At 44.2% G+C, this 24,897-nt stretch overlaps 1 protein-coding gene across 2 annotated transcripts in view; it reads right to left on the reverse strand.

Moving 5' to 3' along the window:
• Nucleotides 1-682: 682 nt before the first annotated feature.
• The window catches only part of CDC42EP5 (CDC42 effector protein 5), a 39,793-nt gene continuing 15,578 nt past the window's right edge, over nt 683-24,897 (reverse strand). For both annotated transcript variants that reach the window (XM_040432898.1, XM_040432890.1), the window contains exon 3: nt 683-2,396. In XM_040432898.1, coding sequence (XP_040288832.1) covers nt 1,487-2,383 — 897 coding nt within the window. In that variant the 5' untranslated portion in view covers nt 2,384-2,396 and the 3' untranslated portion in view covers nt 683-1,486. The remainder of the gene's footprint in view (nt 2,397-24,897) is intronic.

Consider the following 24,897-nt stretch of genomic DNA (forward strand, 5'->3'; position numbering starts at 1 on the left):
GCATGTTGTATAGAATAACAAAATGAATGCAAGAAATATAAAGTATATTTCAGGGGCTTAGTGTCCGCATGCAAAAAAAAAGGACTTTTCATTGCCTTGGTCAATTTATAGTCCAACTTTGTGCTGAAAGTGTAAGAACCCCCCTCAACCACAACTCAAAGAAAATAGAAACAATATCATGAACAGATGAAAAAATCCCTGTGAAATAAAGATTTACAACCCTTTCTTTTTATGTAAAACTTTTTTGTCAACATGTTTAAAGGAAATTGATAATATTAAGACACATATGGAATACAAATCACAAGGCACTTAAAGGGAACCTGTCATCAACTTTATGATGCCCATACTAACGGCAGAATAAAGTAGAGACAGGTCAGTTGATTTCAGCGGTCTGTCATTTATAAGTTAAAAGTAAGTTGTTGCTGATAACAGACATCACAATCATTGTAGCTGGCCTGGAAAAGAGTCACGGCCACCTGAGAAGAGTCCTGGTTATTCATGAATTCCTGCTCTCCTGCCCACCTGCTGATGGCTGACAGTCTTCTACCTAGTTTTCTCTCTTCCTCTCTAGGAGAGAACTGCCAATCATCAGCAGATGGGAGGAGAATGCACGAGATTATGAATAACCATGACTCTTCTCGAGTACATTTGACTCTTTTCAAGGCCTGTGCTGCAATGATTATGATGCTGGTTCTCAGCAACCACTTTTAGCTCATGAGTGACACACCGCTAAGATCAGCATTTCTGTCAGTATTTTATGCTGCCCTCAGTGAGATCAGCATAAAGTTTATGACAGTTTCCCTTTAAGTCTTTTAGCGCTGTACATACTCAAGATCAATTATATTTCAGACCTTTCCTTAAAAGTAGTATCTCTATGGTCAAAAAGGTAAAGCGGAGGGTATATGAAAAGGAAGTGTTAAAATACACTTCAGTATGTATGCTACAATGATACTAGTTGATGTGGTGGGACACCAATGCATCATATTTAGATCATAAACTAAACAGCCAAGCTTTTTCTACTTCTGCTTGTAAGAAGGTTTTTCATGAAGAAAGGCATTCTTCTCATTCTTCTAAGGTCTTCTATACATATCCATGTAAAATGCTATAAATTACCTTTTAATATAAAAAGGACATAGAATACTGGACTGTTTCACTTCCCTTAATCAATCATAATTGAAACAATTACAAAGTCCTTTTTGATAACCACCATTCCCGTGCAGTGTCCAACTAATGTCCACATGAAGTACAAGTTACAAGTCTTCGGTTCTTAGAAGTATAGGAACAGGTCAAAAGTATAACATCGCCTTCGTACATTCTTTTCAAATATTTTAACCTAACAGACTTTTTTTTTTTTTTTTTGCTTTCTTTCACAAGAAAGTCCATCATGGTTTATACCATCTATATTTGTTGACCTATGAATCCCCATTTATGGTGAAGAATGGTGTAACTGAGGGATACCAGAGAGTTTTAATTGTATTTTTCATTCCTATACTCCAATCTCATCATCAAGGTCATCATCAAATGTGTAGTCTTGACCTTCCTCTTCATCAACGTCCTCATCATCTAGCTCTGAGCGGTGACTGATGTGTAGGCTGTTGTCATGTTGATCTGGACTATCTGCAATACCTTCATAGATTGAACGTTTTTCTTCTTCACTGTCTTCTTCAGACACGGATATGTTTCCTTCTGCATGGTCTGGAGGGGTAGATATAGTTTCAAAACCAGGGTTTGTCATTGGCAGTGTGTTGGATAGGCTATAATGGTTTCCCTGTGGCTCTGTAATAGAGGAGGATTGTGTGTGTTTATTACCATCTGTGGCTAGGACAGGAGCAAATTTAAAGTCGAAATCTCGCTGGTCGTCTGAATTGTTCCACTCAGAAGTTGGAGGATCTCTATTCATCACACCTAATACATCATCCAAAATAGATGGGCCCAAGTCCAGATGAAAGGATAACATGGATTCTGCATGTTTCAGGCCACAGTCTCCGGGTGAAATCCAGTCGAACTGATCAGAATTCCCACCTGTGTTGCTGTTATTCCACAAACTGTCTTCTTTAGATGATACATTATTGACTGGGCTTGACGAGACACTTCCTGCCCCAGAGCCAATTCCGGAGGATTGCGAAAGCTGGCTTAATGAATCTGCCATTTTGTTTTCTTCATGGTCACCTGCCATTTTCATGAGACCATTTTTTTTTGGCACTTCCACTGGTGGGGCTGAGGCTGGACCATGGTTACTGAGAAAGGAGGTATCCCCAAATACATCACCTCCTCTTCCAACATGCATGGTGTGTCTAAAATCCCCCAATGGGGCACTGATCATCTCTCGGTCAATCCGGGTTCGCTTTTTTGAGTGAGAGCTTGATTGCTTGAGGATAGGCATCTTGAGATGTAATCTAAAAGGGGAAAAAAAAAACACCTCATTATTTATAGTCTTAAAAAATGACATGACTTATGAGGTTTATCAGAGGTCTACAAAGCTAACATTATTTTGTAGTCCTGGTTTCTAGGTTAACATTCAAATAAAATTATTAGCTACCTAGCTGAATGTATCATATCAATGATTTCCAAAAACTCTTAGATGTACACTTAAAAAGAAACATAAAATACTTAAAAGGGTTTTCTGAGGTCTTTTTATTGATGCCCTATCCTAGGCCATGAAACCAACGAACGCGACATCACATAGCTTAGGGAAATATGTGAGAAGGCAGTGGTCCCTTCTCAAATTGCTGATCGGCGGGGGTCCTGGGTGTCAGACTCCCACCAGATACTGATGACCTATCCAATAGACAAATATCTTGTAGAAAAACCCTTTAACAAAACTATGATCACCCTAGCAAATATTAATATGACAACTTAAGAAGCTCCTGTCATAACTCAAATGTTGGTGTAAATACTTATACTTCCTTCTCTTTACTCCATCTATGGTCAATGTGATCTCAAAGGCTGTTAATATGGAGTCCACTCACACAAACCCAACACAAAAAATAAAATAAAGTACTAAAAAGCATTTTAATATTTAAATGATGTTACTTAGGCGCCATTCACACGTCCGCAAATGGGTCCGCATCCGTTCCGCAATTTTGCGGAACGGGTGCGGACCCATTCATTCTCTATGGGGACGGAATGGATGCGGAGCGCGGCCCCAATCTTCGCGTCCGCAGCTCCGCAAAAGATAGAACATGTACTATTCTTGTCCGCAAGCTGCGGACAAGAATAGGCATTTCTATAGGGGTGCCGGGCGGGTGTGTTGCGGATCCGCAACACACCACGGACGTGTGAATGGAGCCTAAGGCTAGTTTCACTTTTACAACACCAATTACAGCAGACTGTTCTGGCAGAGACTAACTATATACTAACTACTATAATGGAGTTTAGCCGCAACCTGGCAAAAATGCTGGAACAGTCTGTCGGAAGGCTATAGCAGACATGTGAATGTAGCCTTAAGGTTCCTTTACACAGGCCAACTGAGCAGGCAATTATTGGGAACAAGCTGTTGGTCCCAATAACTGCCTGCTTATCAGGGGAGGTAAAAGCTCCATTTACTGTACATACAGCAATCTTCACTGCATGGGAACCAGAATCCATCACAGTGATTGCCTGTCCCTATACAGATAAGTATCAGTGTTTTAGGATTAGGGTATCCTAGCTTTAAGCTTACTTAAGGTGCATATTATATGGTCTCTAAATTGCAAAAAAACACAAAATATCAACCCAAAATTTTCCTCTAACCAATTACATACATCTGCTACTAGCAAGAGTAAGTCCAAGCAAATCCACAAGCAAGGTAACAAAAAGAAAGGCAAATTTCGATGGAACCAGACGGCCATTGAATTTGTGGTGGTTTTCTGTTTTTCCCTCATTAGCAGATGTAGCCGTTTTACATTCAGCTGATTTTGAATAACAGGCATTTGGATATTTCCCCGTTTGTGCTCAAAAAGTTGAGCACTTTTGAGAAACTGGAGAATAACCACTAGCAAAGAGTCTCGGGCGCTTTGCTCATCTGCCAACCAAAGTGACTTTATTAGAACCATTGAGACAAGAGGTTGTCTGGCGGGATAAAATTTTTTTTTAGAATGGGTTTAAAAAAATAAAATAAAATAAAAAAAGCAGCATTACTCATCTCACTGATCCCCCACTGCTCCATTCAATTGTTCTGCTTCTTCCCGGGTGTCAGAACCAGGAATATTTGAAACAGAAGGGAATGGCAGCAGTTTGGTAAGGGTTTTTTTTTTTTTTTTTTTTTAAACCCATACTGCCCCTTTTCTAAAAAAAATTGTTTCCACTGGACAACCTCATTAATGATCAGTGAAGTCTACAGGAGGTTCATATTGGAGGGTTATCATGCTGATAAGAAGTGGGCCATGTGTGCACATCTCAGGGTACAGACACACATGGAGGCCACAAGAGATATAATACTGTGTGGTCTCTCAGAATGCATGTGGAAGCTGCATTCCCTGAATTTAATGGAGGCTGGTATGGCACCAGTGTTAGGGTTAGGTTCCTGTCCTAAAGAGATCACGTTGACATTGGCGGACAGGCACAAATAGTTTTGTACAAAATGTATTTGCCAAGAATCTCACATATTATAACGTAGCATTAGCACTAGCACATTTTCTATAGTGAGAATGGCAGGAACGTATATACTTTATTATTTGGGTTTGAAGAGTGCTGTTCCGTTGTTTGTTTTTTACAGACACACATACCTTATTTTTTCAAGTTTTTTTGTGCCTTTTTTCTTAGTTGCAGCTTTATGATACACTATTAACAACACACCTTAATAAAAAAATACCAAACAAAAGAGGAGGGAACAGCTCTAAATAACATTTAAAAGCATAATTTCAAAATAACTGGCAGTGCACCCTCCTAAAAAATGTGCAGCATGCTTCTATATACAGGCAGCATGAAATCTGCTGAACAGACGCGAGAGAATAGCTCATTTATCGTTGCCGTCGCCACAGCTGTAACTTCCTAAAGTGAATCACCAGCATATTTACAGAATACCTGATGTGACACGCATCCTCAACTATGTGCAGCCTGCAAGGCATCCTATAGGAATAGAGGAGAGGTCTCTGAGGGGACAACATACAAGCACAGTGATGTGTCACACATGTGAACCTCTGAAGGAGAGAATTCACATCGGTAATAAAATGAGGAATCTTTTTTCATTTTTCATAATGAACCTAAGTTAATTAACCTACAGCGTAGATGAGGTAAACATTGAAGAGAACGCCGATCTCGCACTAGAGCCGCAGCTCCTTCACAATGACGCTGATCAATGGGGGTGCTGAGAGTCAGAACCCCACCGATCTCATTTCAATGACCTATCCTGAGCAAAAGCCATCAATATCACAAAACTTCAATACCCCTTTAAGCATTTATCATTTGTGAGAATTAGGGCTCTTTCACACCTGCGTTCTTGTCTTCCGGCATAGAGTTCGGTCGTCGGGGCTCTATGCCGGAAGAATCCTGATCAGTTTTATCCTAATGCATTCTGAATGGAGTGAAATCCGTTCAGGATGCATCAGGATGTCTTCAGTTCCGGAACGGAACGTTTTTTGGCCGGAGAAAATACCGCAGCATGCTGCGCTTTTTGCTCCGGCCAAAAATCCCGAACACTTGCCGCAAGGCCGGATCCGGAATTAATGCCCATTGAAAGGCATTGATCCGGATCCGGCCTTAAGCTAAACGCCGTTTCGGCGCATTGCCGCATCCGACGTTTAGCTTTTTCTGAATGGTTACCATGGCTGCCGGGACGCTAAAGTCCTGACAGCCATGGTAAGTGTAGCGGGGAGCGGGGGAGCGGTATACTTACCGTCCGTGCGGCTCCCGGGGCGCTCCAGAGTGACGTCAGGGCGCCCCAAGCGCATGGATCACGTGATCGCATGGACATGTCATCCATGTGCATGGGGCGCTCTGACGTCATTCTGGAGCGCCCCGGGAGCCGCACGGACTGTAAGTATACCGCTCCCCCGCTCCTACTATGGCAACCAGGACTTTAATAGCGTCCTGGGTGCCATAGTAACACTGAACGCATTTTGAAGACGGCTTCGTCTTCAAATGCTTTCAGTACACTTGCGTTTTTCCGGATCCGGCGTGTAATTCCGGCAAGTGGAGTACACGCCGGATCCGGACAACGCAAGTGTGAAAGAGGCCTAAGAATAGTCACCTGGTTCTTACCAGTTGGGGGTGACACTGTCCTATCAATCCTGACAATGGTAGACTGATATGTATACCCCTTATCATATGTACAGCCCCATCGAATGAATGGCGCTTTAATAATTAATAATAACCCAAGTTATTCATAAAAATTCAGTAGGAAAGGGATAATGCAGAGGTATGAGAAAAGGTGCTCTAGAAATGTTATTTCACAGGGAATAGAAGTATTTACTAGAACAGGCATTTTAGGAGCAGTGAGAGGTTTTTCCGGAAGTACAGTATTGACATCCTATCCTCGGGATAGGTCATCAATATCCGATCAGAGGGGGTTTGAAGAGGTTGTGATGCTTCAGTCAGAGCTGTGGGTAGGCTTGAGCGAAGCCGATTAGTTCAAAAACGTTGTCAGTAATGCTGTATCCGTACAGCATTAAAATGTATTGGTTGCGTGTAGCCAAACTTCCTGTCGACCAAAGTTGCGCGAGACTTTGTTGAATTACAACGGCATTCCCATCTGCATATTTAAAATAGACTTTGGTACCGAGGTATCAGCCAACAGGATTCCCATTTTAAAATATTTTCAAATAGGCAAATAGGAATACTGTAGTAATTCACCAAAGTTTTGCACAATATGAAGTTTGGCTACATGGAGCCCATACATTTTAATGCTGTACGGAAACAAAGTTTTTGAACGAATCGATTTTGGATCTATGATCCGTAGCTTGATTCGTTCAAGCCTTAGCTGTGGCCTCTTTCTAGGCTGGTGAGGTCACGTTCATTGGTCACATGGCCTAGGCGCAGCTGAGCCCTATTCAAGTGAATGGACCTGCGCTGCAATACCCAGCACAGCCGCTATCCAATGAAAGGTGCTCGGTATAATGTGAGGAGGCTGGCGGGCTCACTGGAGTGGCACTGCCTCTTCAAGCAGCTGATTGGTGCCAGGTGTCAGACCCCCACTGATCGGCTATCCTGAGAATAGGTCATCAATATTTCACTTCTGGAAAACCTCTTGGATTTGAAAATAAAAAAAAGGTCAGTCCCCCCCCCTCATCCCAGAAACTGCACCCCTCGTGTCTCGTATGGCAGCTCAGACTCAATGAAAGGTGATATAATGATAATGTAATCTTATCAGACATGCTGAATTTAACAAATCACTATTTAAAAGAGGATTTCCACCCAAAATGTAAAATTAGCCATAAATTAGTAAATCCCAAGTTAAATTGATGGGCCTTAATTAGGCTACTTTCACACTACCGTTAATATTTTCCGGTATTGAGTTCAGTCATAGGTTCTCAATACCGGAAAAAAATAGGTTCCGTTTTGTCCCCATTCATCGTCAATGGGGACATAACGTAACTGAACAGAGCGGAATGCTCCAAAATGCATTCCGTTCCGTTTGGTTGCATTCCCATACCGGAGACCTAACTGCAGCATGCTGCCGTTCGCTTTCTGTTCTGGGATGCGGAGCAAGACACAATCGAAAACTGATCCGTCCCCCGTTGACTTTCAATGGTGTTCATGACGGATCCGTCTTGGCAATGTTAAAGATAATACAACCGGATCCGTTCATAACGGATACAGATGGTTGTATTATCAGTAACGGAAGCGTTTTTTGCTGAACCCTGACGGATCCAGTAAAAACACTAGTGTGAAAGTAGCCTTACAATTACACCGATACATGTTTTGTTAAGGAGGCCATTTTATACCAGAGGGACAACAGGAAGTGCGACCATAATGGCTGTCACTTTTGAATGAGCTTCTCAGATACAGATGACTAAATTTGGCTGCAGCTTTAACTTCTGATTTACTAATATTTGACATCCATTCTTATACCAGAGTTGCCAACCATCCAGAAATTGGACAGTCCATAAAAATAGGCAACTTTTTTCCTGTGTGCATGAAAAAAAAAAAAAAAACATTTTTTTGAGGCTGGTGGTACTTAGATTATTTTGGTGGTAATAATAATTACTTATAATCTTCATCATTCATTATGGTTTTCCAATTTGTCCGTAAAAAAATGTCTGTCCGTGATATTTGGATTTTTGTCTTATACTTAACAATAGACTGTTCATAGTTCTGCTGACAACTTGCTTCTTCAGTCAATGTAGACCATCCCAAATGGAACGTCAGGTATCAGAATGTTTTCAGTCATAATAATCCAGGGTATATCAGACAGATCGGTGTCTGCGCCATTTACTCGGCAGTGTTACAATAAAACTCCCCCACCCCAAAACTAAATATTTAACAGATTCTGGCTGCAGCAGAGTGTCTGACACTTGAAAAGGGAACAAAGCCCCTTCTGTCTGCTTTTGGCACATGAATTACAACCTCAGATGAGACCAGAATCCCCCCTTTTTCCTCTTTTCTCAGAAATGAGACACCATCCCCTTCCCAGCAGAACTGTGCAGCCGTTCTTAGCAAAATGCCCCTTTCTTTTCAATACATTTATATAATTAAAATCTATTAACTCAAACTTTTCTTGATCATTTTTATCACTCTAGGTTTTGTATCAATCTGATAATAGTTATATTTAAAGGGCTTGTCCAGGATTTTATTAAATACATTTTTCTGCCAGCAAGCGGCACCCGTAAGGAGGTGTATTCTTACCTACTCCCTGCTGTCTTCATCAAACTTCTGGCCCTAGTCTGTAAACTTCCTGCAGGAACGGGGTCATGTATGCTGCAGCACCCAATGACTGGCCTCAGTGATGACGTGTCCCCAAACAGCACATCACTTAGGTAAGGCCTCCGTGCCAGTGCTGCCAATTGCTGTCTGCAATGCACGGGCACATACCGTGGGGCAGCCGCATGTGGATCGCGGACCCGTTCACTTGAATGGGGTCCGCGATCCGCATCCGGCGGTCCTCACCGCAAAAAAAAGTAGTGCATGCGCTACTTTTTTGCGGTGCGGAGGCACGGCCAGAAGCACTCCGTAGTGCTTCCGTGGAGTTCTGATCCGTGCCTCCGTTCCGCATCTCCGTGATTGCGGACCCATTCAAGTGAATCGGTCCGCGATCCGTGATGCGGAATGCACATGACCAGTGCCCGTGTATTGCGTACCGGCTCTATGTGTGCCGCAATACGGCCATGGGGGGCACACGGTCGTGTGCATGAGCCCTTAGTGATCAATAGCTTTATTCTGGAGAAAAAAAAAAAGAAGAAGACCATATGCAAGTGAGCAGTCAATTGCTCTGAGGATGGGCCCAAGCCACTCTGTGCCTCCTCTGCCAACCCCTTTCTCTACTTGATTAATAAGGCCAGGTTCCTGCATAGTCATCTCACCTGTTCCTATCAATCAAAAAGAGGAAAGGGCTGGCCGAGGGATCAAGGGTGAACAGAGTGGCTTCGGCCCACTCTCGGTGCACTTAACTGCTCATTTCCATACAGGTTAAAAGTATTTTTTCTCCAGAATAAAGCAGAAACACTGAAAGGTACATATACATGGGCAGCACGGTGGCTCAGCAGCGCTGGGGTCCTAGGTTCAAATTCGACCAAGGATAACATCTGCATGGAGTTTGTATGTTCTCCCCGTGTTTTGCGCGGGTTTGTTCCGGGTACTCCGGTTTCCTCCCACACTCCAAAGTCATACTGATAGGGAACTTAGATTGTGAGCCCCATTGGGGACAGTTGGATGCTAATGTCTGTAAAGCGCTGCGGAATATAGTAGCGCTATATAAAATAAATATACATCCAACTGAGCTAGCCCTACAAGGCAGTGAGCCTAGTCCTGGTGACAAACTCCTTGTAAAATGTCATATTGTCTGCTGCTTTTCTGGCAGTAATAAACCTTGTAATACAATGCTTTACTATGGTGCTTATGTGCTGCATTAAATCACTCGACCTGTGTCACCCAAGGCTGAAAAGGCGTCCTGGAATCTTATTTCAAAGCCCTTCTGGGGCAAGACTATTTATTTTGGGAGAATGTTTAAGCATTCGGCCAAGTAGTAAAAACTTCTAGAAGACAAACTTTAAAAAGTGCTCCAATCCCCCTTAAAAGAGCACTAAACGTAAAAAAAAAAAAAAGACAAAACTGATAGAAAAGCTGATCATCTCATTCACATGCATTTTTGGAGATTCACAGATTGGAAGATATGTGACATAAGGAAGTGATCATGAGGATTGACATTTTTCTGGGTTTCCTGCCAGTGACATCACTGAAAATATTGCAAATAATCCACTCCCCAACCTGAAATGACTACTAATTACAGCTCAAGCGATCAATTGCAGGTCATTCACTTTTCCATGTGCTGCACAGCTCCCAGCATTTCAGATGGCACCCAACCCCGTTCCTAAATATTACCCCATCTAAAAATACAAAAAATTCAAGACTTGTCCAGAATTGAAGATTGTAGCCCAAAAATTTATAATTTAAGTAGCTAAAGCCCATTAAAGGGTCTGTTCCATGAAAACAACTAACGCTCTATCTACAGGATAGGAGACAAGTGTCTGATTGGCGAGGGTCCGACCGCTGGGGCCCCGCAGATCACTAGAACGCGGTCCTGTGTTCCTCCATTTGAATGGAGTGCAGACATACATGTGTGTCGGTTGCTGCATTCAACTCTATGAGGCTGCTGTAGACAGCCGAGTGCTTGTCACTCCATTCAGCCCAAGAGAGCTGAATGGAGTGGAAAACATGCATGCGTGTCTGCATTCAGACAGGGGAGCATGGGCCCCTTTTTCAGGGATTTGCTGCAGTCATACCCCTGCTGATCAGTTAATTACTGCAAAAACATGGCAATGGCCAGTCATTGGCTACAGAAACACGTTACTCTGTCCATGTTTACATACAGGGCTAAGGTGCAGAAGACAGAGGTTGACCCATAGAGCCGGAACCAAGTGTTAGGGCTCCGTGGCCGTATTGCGGACCGCAAAAGACGGACCTGAACAGGTCCGCGATCCGCGAGATATTGGCAAATGTCTTATCTTTTGGAGTGCTGAGGCACTAACCAAAAGCCCATACAAGCGCTTCCGAGTGTTTCTGTGGGCTTCTAATCCGTGCCTTCGCTCCGTATCTTGCAGATCATAGACTCATTCAAGTCCGCAATACGAGCATGGAGCTCTTACGTTCGTGGGCATGAGCCCTTAGGGAGTAGGAAATTATACTTCCCAAAACAGGTCCCATTCAGTGAGTTGGTTGCAGGTGTGTATGTGGAGGGGGTAAAATGTAAAAAGTTGGACAGCCTCTATTAAGGTGCTCCACAACCCCATCCAACCAGGTGCCCTCTGCATACTTCACTGCAGAGAGCCCTTCAGCATGAGGAACTGCTTTCAGGGAACACTTGTAATATATGTACTTTCCCAATTATGTAAAGGTACTAGTAGGGTCAAAACTGCTGACAAACTAAACTCCCTTTAATATGGTTTCCCTTCAGTTAAATATTGATAATTACTCCTCAGGATAGGTCATCAATCTGATTGGTGGAGGTCTAACTCCCACCACTCACCTTGACCAGTGATGCCACATCCATCGGTCTCACAACCTTTCTGTAGCTCAGTCTTATTCAATGGGGGTTGAGCTGCTATACAATGTAGGACACCATGCTTGGTATGCTAGGAATGAGGCCATAGCACTCATCCAGGTGCTGTAGCCTCTTCAAACAGCTGATTGTTGTGGGTTTCAGGAGTCAGATCTGCATCGATCCGATTTTGGTCACCTATCCTAACGATAGGTCAATGTTTGTAAAACCCCTTTAAAGTCAATACATCACCTAGTAGTCCCATCATAGAATTTAGGGGGCTCTGATTCAAGACAATGTGATGTTCTGCCATGTCCAAATTAGAATCATACATGCAACTGTATTATATTTTTTTCAACTGTACTGAAAAGCACATCTAACAAATGTATGCCAAAAGGGCACATTTGTTGTCATACATCTGCCCAATAGAACTCTGTAGGCAGGTGGGACATATAGATTTAGAACATTTCTCAACATATAACTGAAGGTAGTATGCAAAAGTAGGGAATTCTGCAATAAATATGATCACTTTGTCCTTTTGGCCTGTATCTTCTCGGTATAAGGCTTATTTATCTACACTTTAAACATCTAACGTCCAGATGGAGTGAGAGAGGAAGGAAGGAAGGGCAGGAGTTAATCAGGTCCTTATTTCATATTTCCTTTCAGCCTTAGGAGACCCAACAGCTGATTTTTCAGAGCAGACAAGCTTCACATGCAAAATACAGAGAGGAGCAGGAAATGTCTTCATCTGTACAGTACAGGTGGGCTTAGATGAACACATACTTGGCCAGTTCCTCACTAGTTCTCGTCAGCCACATCATGGCTTTGACACAGACTGATCATCCTTTGTTTGGACATAATCAGAATATTAGATCTTGTTGTTGGATAGATATTATAATGTCAATTAGAGCAAGCTGACTCTTTACTTCCAATAGAGGGGAAATTCTTCACACCTGACCCATCTCCAGAACTAACAGTGCGGTGATAATGTTTGGCACATGGTTTACCATGTCTGCCGCGCTTCATGGACTTCATCAGTAGGTTATGTGATGTTTTTAAATGTGACCACAGTAAATTAGTACAAGTGGATAGCTTCAAAGAAACACTAATCTGCCCCGGTAAAGCCAAATTAAGAAAAGCACATGGTCAGAATTGATGAGATTACCAGAAGAATTCATAGAGCATCTTGCAGGAGAATGCTTAAAGAGAAACTAAACCCAGAATTCCAAAACACAAAAAAACAGAACAACCAACAAAACATATCAATCTCATTATGTGTCTTTCTTAGGGTACTTTCACACTAGGACAGTACTTTCCCTCACAGGAGCTCAATACCGGAAAAAAACTGATCAGTCTTATCCTCATGCATTCTGAATGGAGAGCATTCCGTTCAGTTTGCATCAGTTCAGTCCCTCTTACGTTTTTTTGGACGGAGAAAATACCGCAGCATGCTGCAGTTTTCTCTCCAGACAAAAATACTGATCACTTGCCGGAATGCCGGATCCGGCATTAATTTACATTGAAGTGTATTAGTGCCGGATACGGCATTAAGTGTTCCGGCAAAACAGATCCTGCTTTCTGGTCTGCACAGACCTTTACAAATGCAAAAAAACTAATAATACCGGATCCGTTTTTTTTTTTCCAGTTGACACCGGAGAGACGGATCCGGTATTGCAATGCATTTGTGAGACAGATCCGCATCCGTCTCACAAATGCATCCGTTTGCGTTTGGATTGCCGGCGATGGAACTGCCTGCCGGAATCTTCTGCCGCAAGTGTGAAAGTAGCCTTATTTGCTCAAAACGGCAGACCATGAAAAAAAAGAATAGAAAAGCAGTGCATAGTTTCCTCAGGCTGCAGTCATGACTTCTCCCCCTCCCTCTCCCCCTTCTGTACTGGTGAATGTACAGGAAGTTTAGGAGGAGGGGGCTGGGTTTAGGCTTTATACTTTGTCTACACAGTGACCACGGCCATTTTGTTGGAAGAAATCTCCTAGTCAATAACCGCACAGAATAGCTGGGGAGGTATGCTGGAGATACTATATTTAGGGGTATAGTGGGTCATTTATGAAAAAAAAAAAAAATAATACAAACACTTGCCGTATTTAAGGCGCAGATTTTGTCGCAAAGGTGTTTTGCTAAAAAATCTGCGCCTTTTTCCCCATTCAAGCCACTTACACCAATTTTATCGAATTCTATGAGTAAAGGGCAAGTGGTTTGGGCAGAAAAAAAGGCCATCTCATTCATCATTTGCTACACACGTTTTTTGGTGTAAAAAAAGGACTTAAATCTATACCAGCAAGGGAGCTAGCGTAGACTTAATCTTGTTGAACGGCCACCGGATCATGTGGCCGGTGCAAGCTGCAGAGGACAGGGACCAAGACCTGCCTCTAAATCGCAGGTCTTAGTAAATGTCCCCCATAGCGTATACAGAATGTATGTAACAAGCAGGGCCTCCATGACATCGTTGCCGGTTTTTACCCTATGTAGTGACAAATCTAGATGACAAGACTGTAGAGCTGCATTGGTGACAGCAGATCATATTGTCCTTGTACCACATGATAAGTGCACCAAGTGCATCAGGGCAGCAGTGTGTATTTTATACCGCCAATATGACCCCATCATCACTTCACAGAGGTTGCTACCCAGCTTTCCCAGACTGATGAATACCATGGGCCAGATTTATCATGACTCTGACAGCTCACTCCATTTTCACATATGGCTAAAGTCAGTTTTAGCTAAGTCAGATTTATGATCGGCCCTTTAAGACTGTTATAAATGTGGTTTGACGGGAGCAGTTTATCCGTCAGTAAGCAGCTTTACAAAAGTCGCACGTGTTTACGAAAAAGTCGCATGTTCTATTAAAAAGTCTCAGAAGATAAGCATGGTCCTCACTCGAGTGAAATTGCGCAAAAATTTGCAACTTTTTCACTCCATTATTCTGACTTGAGCTAATGATAAATCTGGCCCCATATCTATTTATGAATTGGTAAATCACCAGAACTGTAGAATACCTAGATGGAATTGCTAGCCAGGATTCTGGAAAAACAGAGTAAGAATTCCAGTGACAAATTCTCCGCATTGTAGCATACATAGACAGATTTGTCATTTAGGGTCCCAGGAAAGCTGGGTAACACATTATGTGGAGCTGTAATATGGACTGCTGACAAGTCTGCCCAAATAAATCCTTCTCCTCACTCCTAAATAGTGCCACAGCTAGGAAAATTTGCCTTTCATGCATGCCTCCCAACTGTCCGTCTTTTGGAGGGACAGTCCCTCTTTTTGACCTGGGGAATTAATGCATATATGTGCAGTAATAAATGTACTAAATTGCTCCTTACTAAACTAGCTGTATGGTTTCTACCTGTACATTATACCATAACTTCATTATTTGGTGCAATATGGACCTTCAAATATCTATAATTCTGCAGTTGTGACGGAGTCCGCAATTATAATTTGGGCGGAGTTAGTGGCGTGGCCTAGTATGAAAAAACTGCCATGATGCGCGCTACACATATTGTCCCTCTCTGCGACTGTCTTGGGAAAGTAGAGACTGTAATAGCCTGCAGAATGCTAAACCTACCAAGACCAATCCCCCTCCTCAAGCAGCACATCACCTCTAAAGTTAGTTATTGACACGCCTCGGAGCATGTGACCATGCCCATGCTGTGGCGGCTGTAAACACCAAGAAAACCGGAACATGAAGGCAGTGGCCAGGCAAGTTTCTGGAGGGCTGGCACACGTTGCCCCCACAGTTGACTCTCCTAAGGACTATACCCAGGCACAGTATAATGAGGTGACAATTGATATACTACTGGTGTGGATGTCATGTCCCTAAGTGTTAAAGCTAAGGCAGTGTTCTAGTGGAACTATGCGTGCCACACTCCATTGTACTTCTGCTTAGTCTGACTGGAGCACTATTCTGTACACCAGGGAAGACTAAAAGCAATTTAAATGTCTAAGTGGCAGGTATGAGGGTAAAAACCTACCACTACACACCAAGAGTCACCCCGGTGTCTACTCACTTTCCTGCCGGTGACATACCCTGCACATAACTCAACATCTTTACCATAGACTGACATGTCTGGATGTCAGAGCAATACGGAGTGGGGTGGCTGGATGGACCTCCTTATCAGTGACTGACCAATCATGAAGATGTGGAATGCTTTTGTCAGGTCTGTGTTCCACAGAGCTCTGGTATAGCTGGCTAGGAAGTCGTGCAGTGCTCAAGGCTGGGGCAACGTATATGGATTACATCAGGTCAGGTATATGAGGCTGGCAATCCACTTCATGGAAATGATGAGCTGTGGTCCCACTGAAGTGAATAGGAGCAGCACTGCCGTTACTGGCTCCATCCACTGTGTAGTTCTGGTGCCAGGACTCCAAGGTAACAGCTGATCATGGTGGGGGTGGGGGTTGTCATCAATATCAAAATCAAGGACAACAAAACTTAGGAGAAAACAAAAAGACACCTGTAGACAACCATATTTGCAATAAATTTGTATTACTTTACGAGAGAGAGAGATCTAGTTATAAAACCCTTCTTCTCGGTATCTTATACAGGAGTCCTTCATATTCAAGGCTGGTTAAAGACTGAGGGCTAAATTCATTACGTGGCCTCATACTGACCGGCGGCAGCCGTTAGTATTTACCAGCGAGCGGTGATGTGCCTGGGTACATGTGACCGCTGCAGCCAATCACTATCCTCAGCAGTCTAACGGGATACACTTGTAGAAATGCTGCAGATTTGTGGGGAGATAATCCAGAGCGGGACACCTTTTACAGCAAAGCGGGTAAGATTTTAACAAATCTCATCCACAAGCTGAAAAAATAATAATAATTCACATGGATACTGATCTGCACATGTGTGGATTTTAAACCACTGGCATGTCAATGCTTTTCTGCAGATTCACACAGCGTAGTTCATCCCTTTTAATGTAGAAGGGTAAAACACACTGATCCACCACAAATTCTTCTAAAAAAAAAAACTTGCAGATTTTGTGGTGAAATCCACTACAGTTTTTTGCCAGTACTTGTGGACACACTCGTAAAGTTGTGTCTTCTATCCAGAAGATTTGGGACCATCACACAATCCTGGCGGCCTGGCAAGCGATGCTACTTTTAACATTCAAATAACTTCTGTAAAGTCCCTGAAGCTGCTGGATGGACTTTAGAAGACAAAAATATTCAGGTATTTATAGTTTATATAGTAAATCATATGTTTTGTGGGGCTTCATGCAGTCGCCTTGTAAATCGTACATAAGATACCGAGGCACATACCTGTTAAATCTAGTAGTGCAGCTGTTTTTGCCAGCTGCCCCAGATCAAGAATATATTTAAAGTGGGGCTTTAGCTTGTGACACAGACTACAGTTTAGGGATGAATTAAGTCCTGTATACCTTAGGAACCGGTTGGACTACGCCACAAGCCATACCGCCCATTAGAACACAAAAGGTACAAACAGAAAATGTTTAGGCGCATCGGTGAAAAAGGTTATTGAACCTCAAGTTGAATTTTTGGTGCATATGTGGAATGGCCACCTCTGGGGTTAGAAGAGGTCCAATGACCCAAATTTCGCAATTTGGCTGAGAAAGGGAGTAGGAGAGCAATACCTGTGTCTCTCCCGATTGTAGTCTATGTAGTAGTCCCGCTCCTTCTGAAACACACAGACTGGGATGAAGAGTGCCACACACACACACACACACACGTTCATCTTGCTTTTCACATCCTTTTCAGGCCTCCTGATGGCGACCAAGGATGGCTGGACAGCGTCCACAGAGGTGGGACACCATGAACCATAGTGTTTGACCAATTTTTAACGTAATGCCAGTAATTACAGATGGTTAAGGGTCAAGAATTTTCAAGCAATAATGACATCAATGATGTTTTCTGGGCTTTAAAGGGATATTCCCATTCAGATACTAATGGCATATCCACAGGCACCCTATCTAACAGGGTTCAGCAAGCCATTATATACGGCTGCTCATTATCTGGGAACTATAGAAGTTAGGCTTATTTTACACACTCAGATGAAGCAGGCGATTGTAGGAAAGGAAGGGTTTCTTCCCGGCAACCCCCTGCTCGCTAGCGGAGGAGACCGCTGCTATTACATGCAGCAATCTCCTCCACAGTATGGAGAGCAGAGATCACCAATGCCATCGCTCATCCCCAAACTGAATCATTGTTTATCGGCAGCAGATTGTGATTAGACAGCACGATCTGCCACCGGCAAGCGATGATTTTTAGGCTTGCTGAAAGATTCCGATTGTCCAATGCTCGTTCATTGGGTAATCAGTGGCAGTATTACACTGCCAGATCATCACCAACGAGCGTTACTACGAACAATTGTTAGCAATGATCTGCATTATTATCTGCTAGTGTAATATAACTCTTAAAGGGTTTGTCCAGGTTCAGAGCTGAACCCGGAGATACCCTTATTTTCACCCCGGCAGCATCCCTGAGGCTAGCATTGGAGCATCTCATGCTCCGATGCGCTTCCTTGCCCTGCGCAGGGCACAGGCTCTTTTGTTTATCATAACACACTGCTGGGCAGAAACTTCCGCCCGGCAGTGTGTTTGGTGACGTCACCGGCTCTGATGGGCGGGCTTTAGCGCTGCCCTAGCCGTTTCACTGGCTAGGGCAGCACTAAATCCCGCCCATCAGTGCCGGTGACATCACCGGGCTTCCTGGCAGCCCCGGTATGTCACCGGAACTCCTAAAAGTGCATTTGCCCTGCACAATTTAGCGCAGGGCAAAGGAGAGCATCGGAGCTTAAACTGCTCCGATGCTCAAGTCAGGGGGGCTGCCGGGGTGAAAATGGAAGTATGTCCGGGTTCAGCTCTGAACCCGGACAACCCCTTTAAGCTTATATTACACTGGCCGATTGTCGGCCAGATCATTGCCAACGAGTGTTTGTAGGAATGCTCGTTAGAGATGATCTGGCAGTTTAATACTGCCACGATTACCCGATGAATGCGCTTGCTCATCATCCAATCTGAATCTTTCTGCATGCTTAAAAATCATTGTTTGCTAGCGGCAGACCCTGCTGTCTAATCACGATCTGCTGACAGCAAACAATGATTTAGTATGGCGACAAGTGATGGCATTAGTGATATACTGTGGAGGAGATGACTGCATGTAATAGCAGCGGTCTCCTCCACTGACGAGCAGATGATTGCCAGGAAGGAATGCTTCAATCCTGACAATCGCCTGGCTGATCTGCATTAGGGCTGTATTACACCAATAGATTATCTGACCAATTTCTGTCCAATCAGACTAATAGTTGGTGTGTGTATAACAAAAGATCTGTGTGTGTAAACGTCTATCTGACCAATAATTGGTAAGAAAATCTGCTGGTGTAATACAGGCCTTACTCTTGATCTTCAGTTGACAATTCCTGGAGGACACATTGAAAATAACTCATCTTAAAGGGGTTTTCTATCTCCCCATTGTCCGATAGGTGCGGGTCTCGGAGGTGGGGCCTGCACCTACACCAAGAACGAAGCCGTGAAGTGGTGGCGGGCGCACTGCGCATGCACAGCCACCCTCCATTCATTTCTATGAGATCGCCGAAAATAGCCGAGTGCTGGCTCGGCTATTTCGGTCGGGTCCATAGAAGTGAATGGGACCGGGGGTCCTGCATGCGCGGTGTGCTCCCATTCACTTCTATGGGGAGAGCGCTTGGTGGTGGCCCGACCCAGGGAAACTCAGGGTCCTCCATTCAACACGTTCCCGGCTCTGTTCAATACAGATGCGGGTCCCAGCTGTGGGACCTGCGCCTATCAGTCATATGCCCCAATTGTCTCAGATGGGAATCTATTAAAAGGTTCATTTATCCAAAGTAAGTTCTATAAACTGAAAAGAAAATTGATACCTCTAAATAAGGGCCTGTAATATCGACTTTACAACCCCACTGAATACCAAAGAATTGTATTTTTACTTTACTTTCAAGAACTTCAAAACAGGCCATTATTTCATCAGCTACTTTGATAAATAGGGTTAATATAATGGATTTAATTAGAACATAATCCCTCAGTGACCGGTCCTGAGGAACAGCCTATGAACATATCTCGTGAAATGAGCTTCTGCTGTCTCCACGCCACATTTCTCCAGCGTCAACAGCACAAAAATGTAGAAGCAAAGAAAGAGCGAGTGAAAGCAGGTGAAACTCACATCAGAACCTGTTGAGCAACTTTATCATTCCTGCCATGACTTATCTCTGACTTATTAGTTTATTTCTAAATCTTCTCAGTAAACCCGAATAAGGCTGAGGAATGGAAGAGTAGGGAAAGGGGTGGTGGCATTTAAGGGTTGGTCGGCGCGTCATCCTCTTATTCCTTGCTTGAGGCTTAGACGACAGTGGAGATGACGTGGTGACCTTCCTCGCATATTTTTCATGCTTTTCATGAGTAAGCTATTGTTTGTGCTATTTTTGAAAATGGTGGACTCAATGGAAAATCCTACAGTTTATATTACTGTTCTATAGACTATTCAATGGCATTTTAGAGCAAGATTATTAGCTAGAGTCATAGCTAGAGTTTCCTACACCATGGTGAAAGATAGTTTGCCGCCATAGCCTTATATCTAAATACCATGGACAACCCATAGTGCCTTCTTGGTGGTACCCGCCAGCAGGGGTCCAGCTAGTCTTTCTGCTGCCTGAGGCAAAAACTGAAAAACAGAGCCCACCCTTCATAATGCAAATTTCTTAACCCAACCCCTTCCCTTCAGCCCATGGCCCTTCGGCTGCCCCCCTCTTGCCCCTACCTGTGCTGCCTGAGACAAGCTCCTCACCTGGCCTCATTGGTGGTTCACCCCTGCCTGCCAGCACCTGGTACATATTATAAGTCATGCCCTTGCATGACAATATAATTTGGTAGGATATCATATTCACATTACAGTCATTGGCCAACCTAAAAACAACTGTAGCAGACTGGAGGCGAAATTACTTTGCGAACCATAGCATGGCTTGATGGTTCCTTCTAGAGCTTGCTGAAGACTTACATTAGGAAAAGGTAATTCGAGAGTCTGGAAAGTAAAAAGGTATCTAAATAATTCAATAGTTATTTTAAAATTGTTTGTGCCTTGTAGTTTGAAGGTAAGGATCACTTTCCTTCTCTGCTTCTTCAAATTACGCCTGTCAGGCATGAGCAAAAAGTCAATGTCCTCTAAAGAAGCCGCAGAAAGTTTTATAGCGTTGGAAGGACAAAACATGACACTCAGTCCAAAGCTACTTTGTTTCCAGCAATACTTAAAAAATTTTAAATGTTGTGATGATAAAAGAACAGGTTTGTTACCAGGAGTTTACGTGTAGGATCCACTTTGTGCCTGTGAAAAAAGGATTAGCTTCTGATAACCCTTCTGAAGTGCAAGAGGTTCACAAATTAACACCTAAGACGCAGTCTGAACCAATATCCTGCTTAATTAGATAATGTCAATCATGAAGACAGACACAACCTTTCTAACAGGCATGACAAAAATTTCCATATACTTTTTATTTTTTTTAATCCACTCAGGGAGTACTAGAGTACTAACCGCACTAGAGTATTAATGAAAAACTCAACAACTTGGAAATATTAAAGATATTCTCTTGGGTAGGGTTGCCAGATAGTAGACATGCCAAGACATGGACCAACAGTGATTAACTTTTTGGATTGTCTTTGATGGTAAAAAAAACAACAAACTGGTTGCAGGACAGCTTCTACCTGCTGCGTGCCAGGACTGTGCAACCCGAAGTTCTCTCTCCATACTCCCCCATCCACTCCTGGCTGAGGCAAGTATGTATGTGTTGTCAGTTGTGAGGGAGAAGAAAACTGCTACCAGACACCTTCTCTGGAGCTCCCCATACACATTTGATTGTTAGCTGGTCCTGCCGAAAACAGCAGGTTAGGGAGACAAAAGTCTAAATGTGTACGGGGGGGCCTTTAAGGGATTTTCATGTACATCTTCCCTATGCTTAACTTGTTCAGTTTGCACTCTCCTACCTGTTCTAACCATATAAACCAGGGATGTTCAACCTGCGGCCCTCCAGCTGGTGTAAAACTACAACTCCCACCATGCCATGCTGTAGGCCGATAGCATTCGCCTGTCTCGGGATGCTGGGAGTTGTAGTAAAGTTGTAGCAACAGCTGGAGGACCGCAGGTTGGGTATCCCTGATATAAAACAATATAACAATAATATTTACAAAGACAGGTGCACTCTGCGGTCTGACTAAACCCTCACCCTGATGTTAAAATTGAGAGTTTAGCCAATATATCCTACTGTGGAGGACATATCGGAGCCCGAGCACCACGCCAAGGTTTCTTAAGTAGCTCAGGACCTCTCTCCCTCCTCCCATTGTAAGCATGGCTGCATGCTGGAGGTAACTGGGAGTTTGCTGTGAGTCAGACCTTTGCCCACTGGCTCCTGGTATTGCCCATACGGCACAGGAAGGTTTAGCGTTAGGCCCCGAGCTACTTTAGAAACCTTGGCGCGGTGCTTGGGCTCAGATATGTCCTCCACAGTAGGATATATTGGCTAAACTCTCAATTTTAACATCAGTATGAGGGTTTAGTCAGACCGCAGAGTTCACCTGTCTTTGTAAATATTATTGTTATATTGTTTTATTGTTTACCACATCCACACATTTACTATCCTGTGTAGGATGTCCATTGTGGTACTTGTGGTCCGCTGCAGGCATCCTCCATTGTATGCATTTTTGCTGGGGATCACCATTAGCAGCGGACCACAAGTGCAGGATCTGCCCCCCCGGTATAGATGCACCACTGCATATGGGGTTGAGCACTTCCTGCCTGTTTAATACACCGCCAATTTGTAGTTTGTATCCCTGATTGGTTTATACCAATCACTCTGGTTTCTTTCTATCCTGTCTGTACCACTTCCTGTTGCTGTATCCAACCAAACCCATGATGCACTTCTCCTTTCTTTGCCCCAGCATCAGCACCGCCCTTAAAAAAGCCCGGGCAAGTATTGTCTATAGGAAGGGCCCGGGCATTGTAGGGGGGTATTTCTACCATTGGATAACCCCTTTAACGCACAGCTAGTTACATAGACCCTCCCCTATCACCCATCTAGTTGCTCTTCTGACACTCCCATGGACATAACATCACAGGAAATAAGAACGAGCTACATGGACATGTTCATGGGACCACAGCCCTGAATTACACAATTACAGCTTCTTTCATAAATCTTAAAGGATGCTGATGCAAACCAGAAAATCCCTTTAAAAGGGGTTATACCATGATTGATGTGAAAAATAAAATCAGAGACATTATATAGTACACAGTAATCTCTTTCTAACAAAGCTAGAACCAGCCCTGTACCTCACATGGATCCAGAGATCTTCTCATTCATTGCTCTGCTAGATTTATATCAAGTGGCAACTCAGGGGGGCGTGTACTTTCTGCTGTAGCTCAGGGGGCGTGTACTTTCTGCTGTAGCTCAGGGGGCGTGTACTTTCTGCTGTAGCTCAGGGGGGCGTGTACTTTCTGCTGTAGCTCAGGGGGGCGTGTACTTTCTGCTGTAGCTCAGGGGGGCGTGTACTTTCTGCTGTAGCTCAGGGGGGCGTGTACTTTCTGCTGTAGCTCAGGGGGGCGTGTACTTTCTGCTGTAGCTCAGGGGGGCGTGTACTTTCTGCTGTAGCTCAGGGGGGCGTGTACTTTCTGCTGTAGCTCAGGGGGGCGTGTACTTTCTGCTGTAGCTCAGGGGGCGTGTACTTTCTGCTGTAGCTCAGGGGGGCGTGTACTTTCTGCTGTAGCTCAGGGGGCGTGTACTTTCTGCTGTAGCTCAGGGGGCGTGTACTTTCTGCTGTAGCTCAGGGGGCGTGTACTTTCTGCTGTAGCTCAGGGGGCGTGTACTTTCTGCTGTAGCTCAGGGGGCGTGTACTTTCTGCTGTAGCTCAGGGGGCGTGTACTTTCTGCTGTAGCTCAGGGGGCGTGTACTTTCTGCTGTAGCTCAGGGGGCATGTACTTTCTGCTGTAGCTCAGGGGGCATGTACTTTCTGCTGTAGCTCAGGGGGCATGTACTTTCTGCTGTAGCTCAGGGGGCATGTACTTTCTGCTGTAGCTCAGGGGGCATGTACTTTCTGCTGTAGCTCAGGGGGCATGTACTTTCTGCTGTAGCTCAGGGGGCATGTACTTTCTGCTGTAGCTCAGGGGGCATGTACTTTCTGCTGTAGCTCAGGGGGCATGTACTTTCTGCTGTAGCTCAGGGGGCATGTACTTTCTGCTGTAGCTCAGGGGGCATGTACTTTCTGCTGTAGCTCAGGGGGCATGTACTTTCTGCTGTAGCTCAGGGGGCATGTACTTTCTGCTGTAGCTCAGGGGGCATGTACTTTCTGCTGTAGCTCAGGGGGCATGTACTTTCTGCTGTAGCTCAGGGGGCATGTACTTTCTGCTGTAGCTCAGGGGGCATGTACTTTCTGCTGTAGCTCAGGGGGCATGTACTTTCTGCTGTAGCTCAGGGGGCATGTACTTTCTGCTGTAGCTCAGGGGGCATGTACTTTCTGCTGTAGCTCAGGGGGCATGTACTTTCTGCTGTAGCTCAGGGGGCATGTACTTTCTGCTGTAGCTCAGGGGGCATGTACTTTCTGCTGTAGCTCAGGGGGCATGTACTTTCTGCTGTAGCTCAGGGGGCATGTACTTTCTGCTGTAGCTCAGGGGGCATGTACTTTCTGCTGTAGCTCAGGGGGCATGTACTTTCTGCTGTAGCTCAGGGGGCATGTACTTTCTGCTGTAGCTCAGGGGGCATGTACTTTCTGCTGTAGCTCAGGGGGCATGTACTTTCTGCTGTAGCTCAGGGGGCATGTACTTTCTGCTGTAGCTCAGGGGGCATGTACTTTCTGCTGTAGCTCAGGGGGCATGTACTTTCTGCTGTAGCTCAGGGGGCATGTACTTTCTGCTGTAGCTCAGGGGGCATGTACTTTCTGCTGTAGCTCAGGGGGCATGTACTTTCTGCTGTAGCTCAGGGGGCATGTACTTTCTGCTGTAGCTCAGGGGGCATGTACTTTCTGCTGTAGCTCAGGGGGCATGTACTTTCTGCTGTAGCTCAGGGGGCATGTACTTTCTGCTGTAGCTCAGGGGGCATGTACTTTCTGCTGTAGCTCAGGGGGCATGCAACTTCAAAAGCTAAAGATTTCAACTGAGCACATTCGACTAGCTCAGCGAGATGGACAAACATATACATTTCAGTGAACAGCTCACTTGCTATACTACATTTTTTATTACATGCAATTACAGAAGTATTTAGATCCAGGTGCTGGTTTGAAAAATGTAGAAAATGCTTTGTGAC

The sequence above is a fragment of the Bufo bufo genome, chromosome 1 (genome assembly GCF_905171765.1).
Source record: "Bufo bufo chromosome 1, aBufBuf1.1, whole genome shotgun sequence".
Lineage (NCBI taxonomy): Eukaryota > Metazoa > Chordata > Amphibia > Anura > Bufonidae > Bufo > Bufo bufo.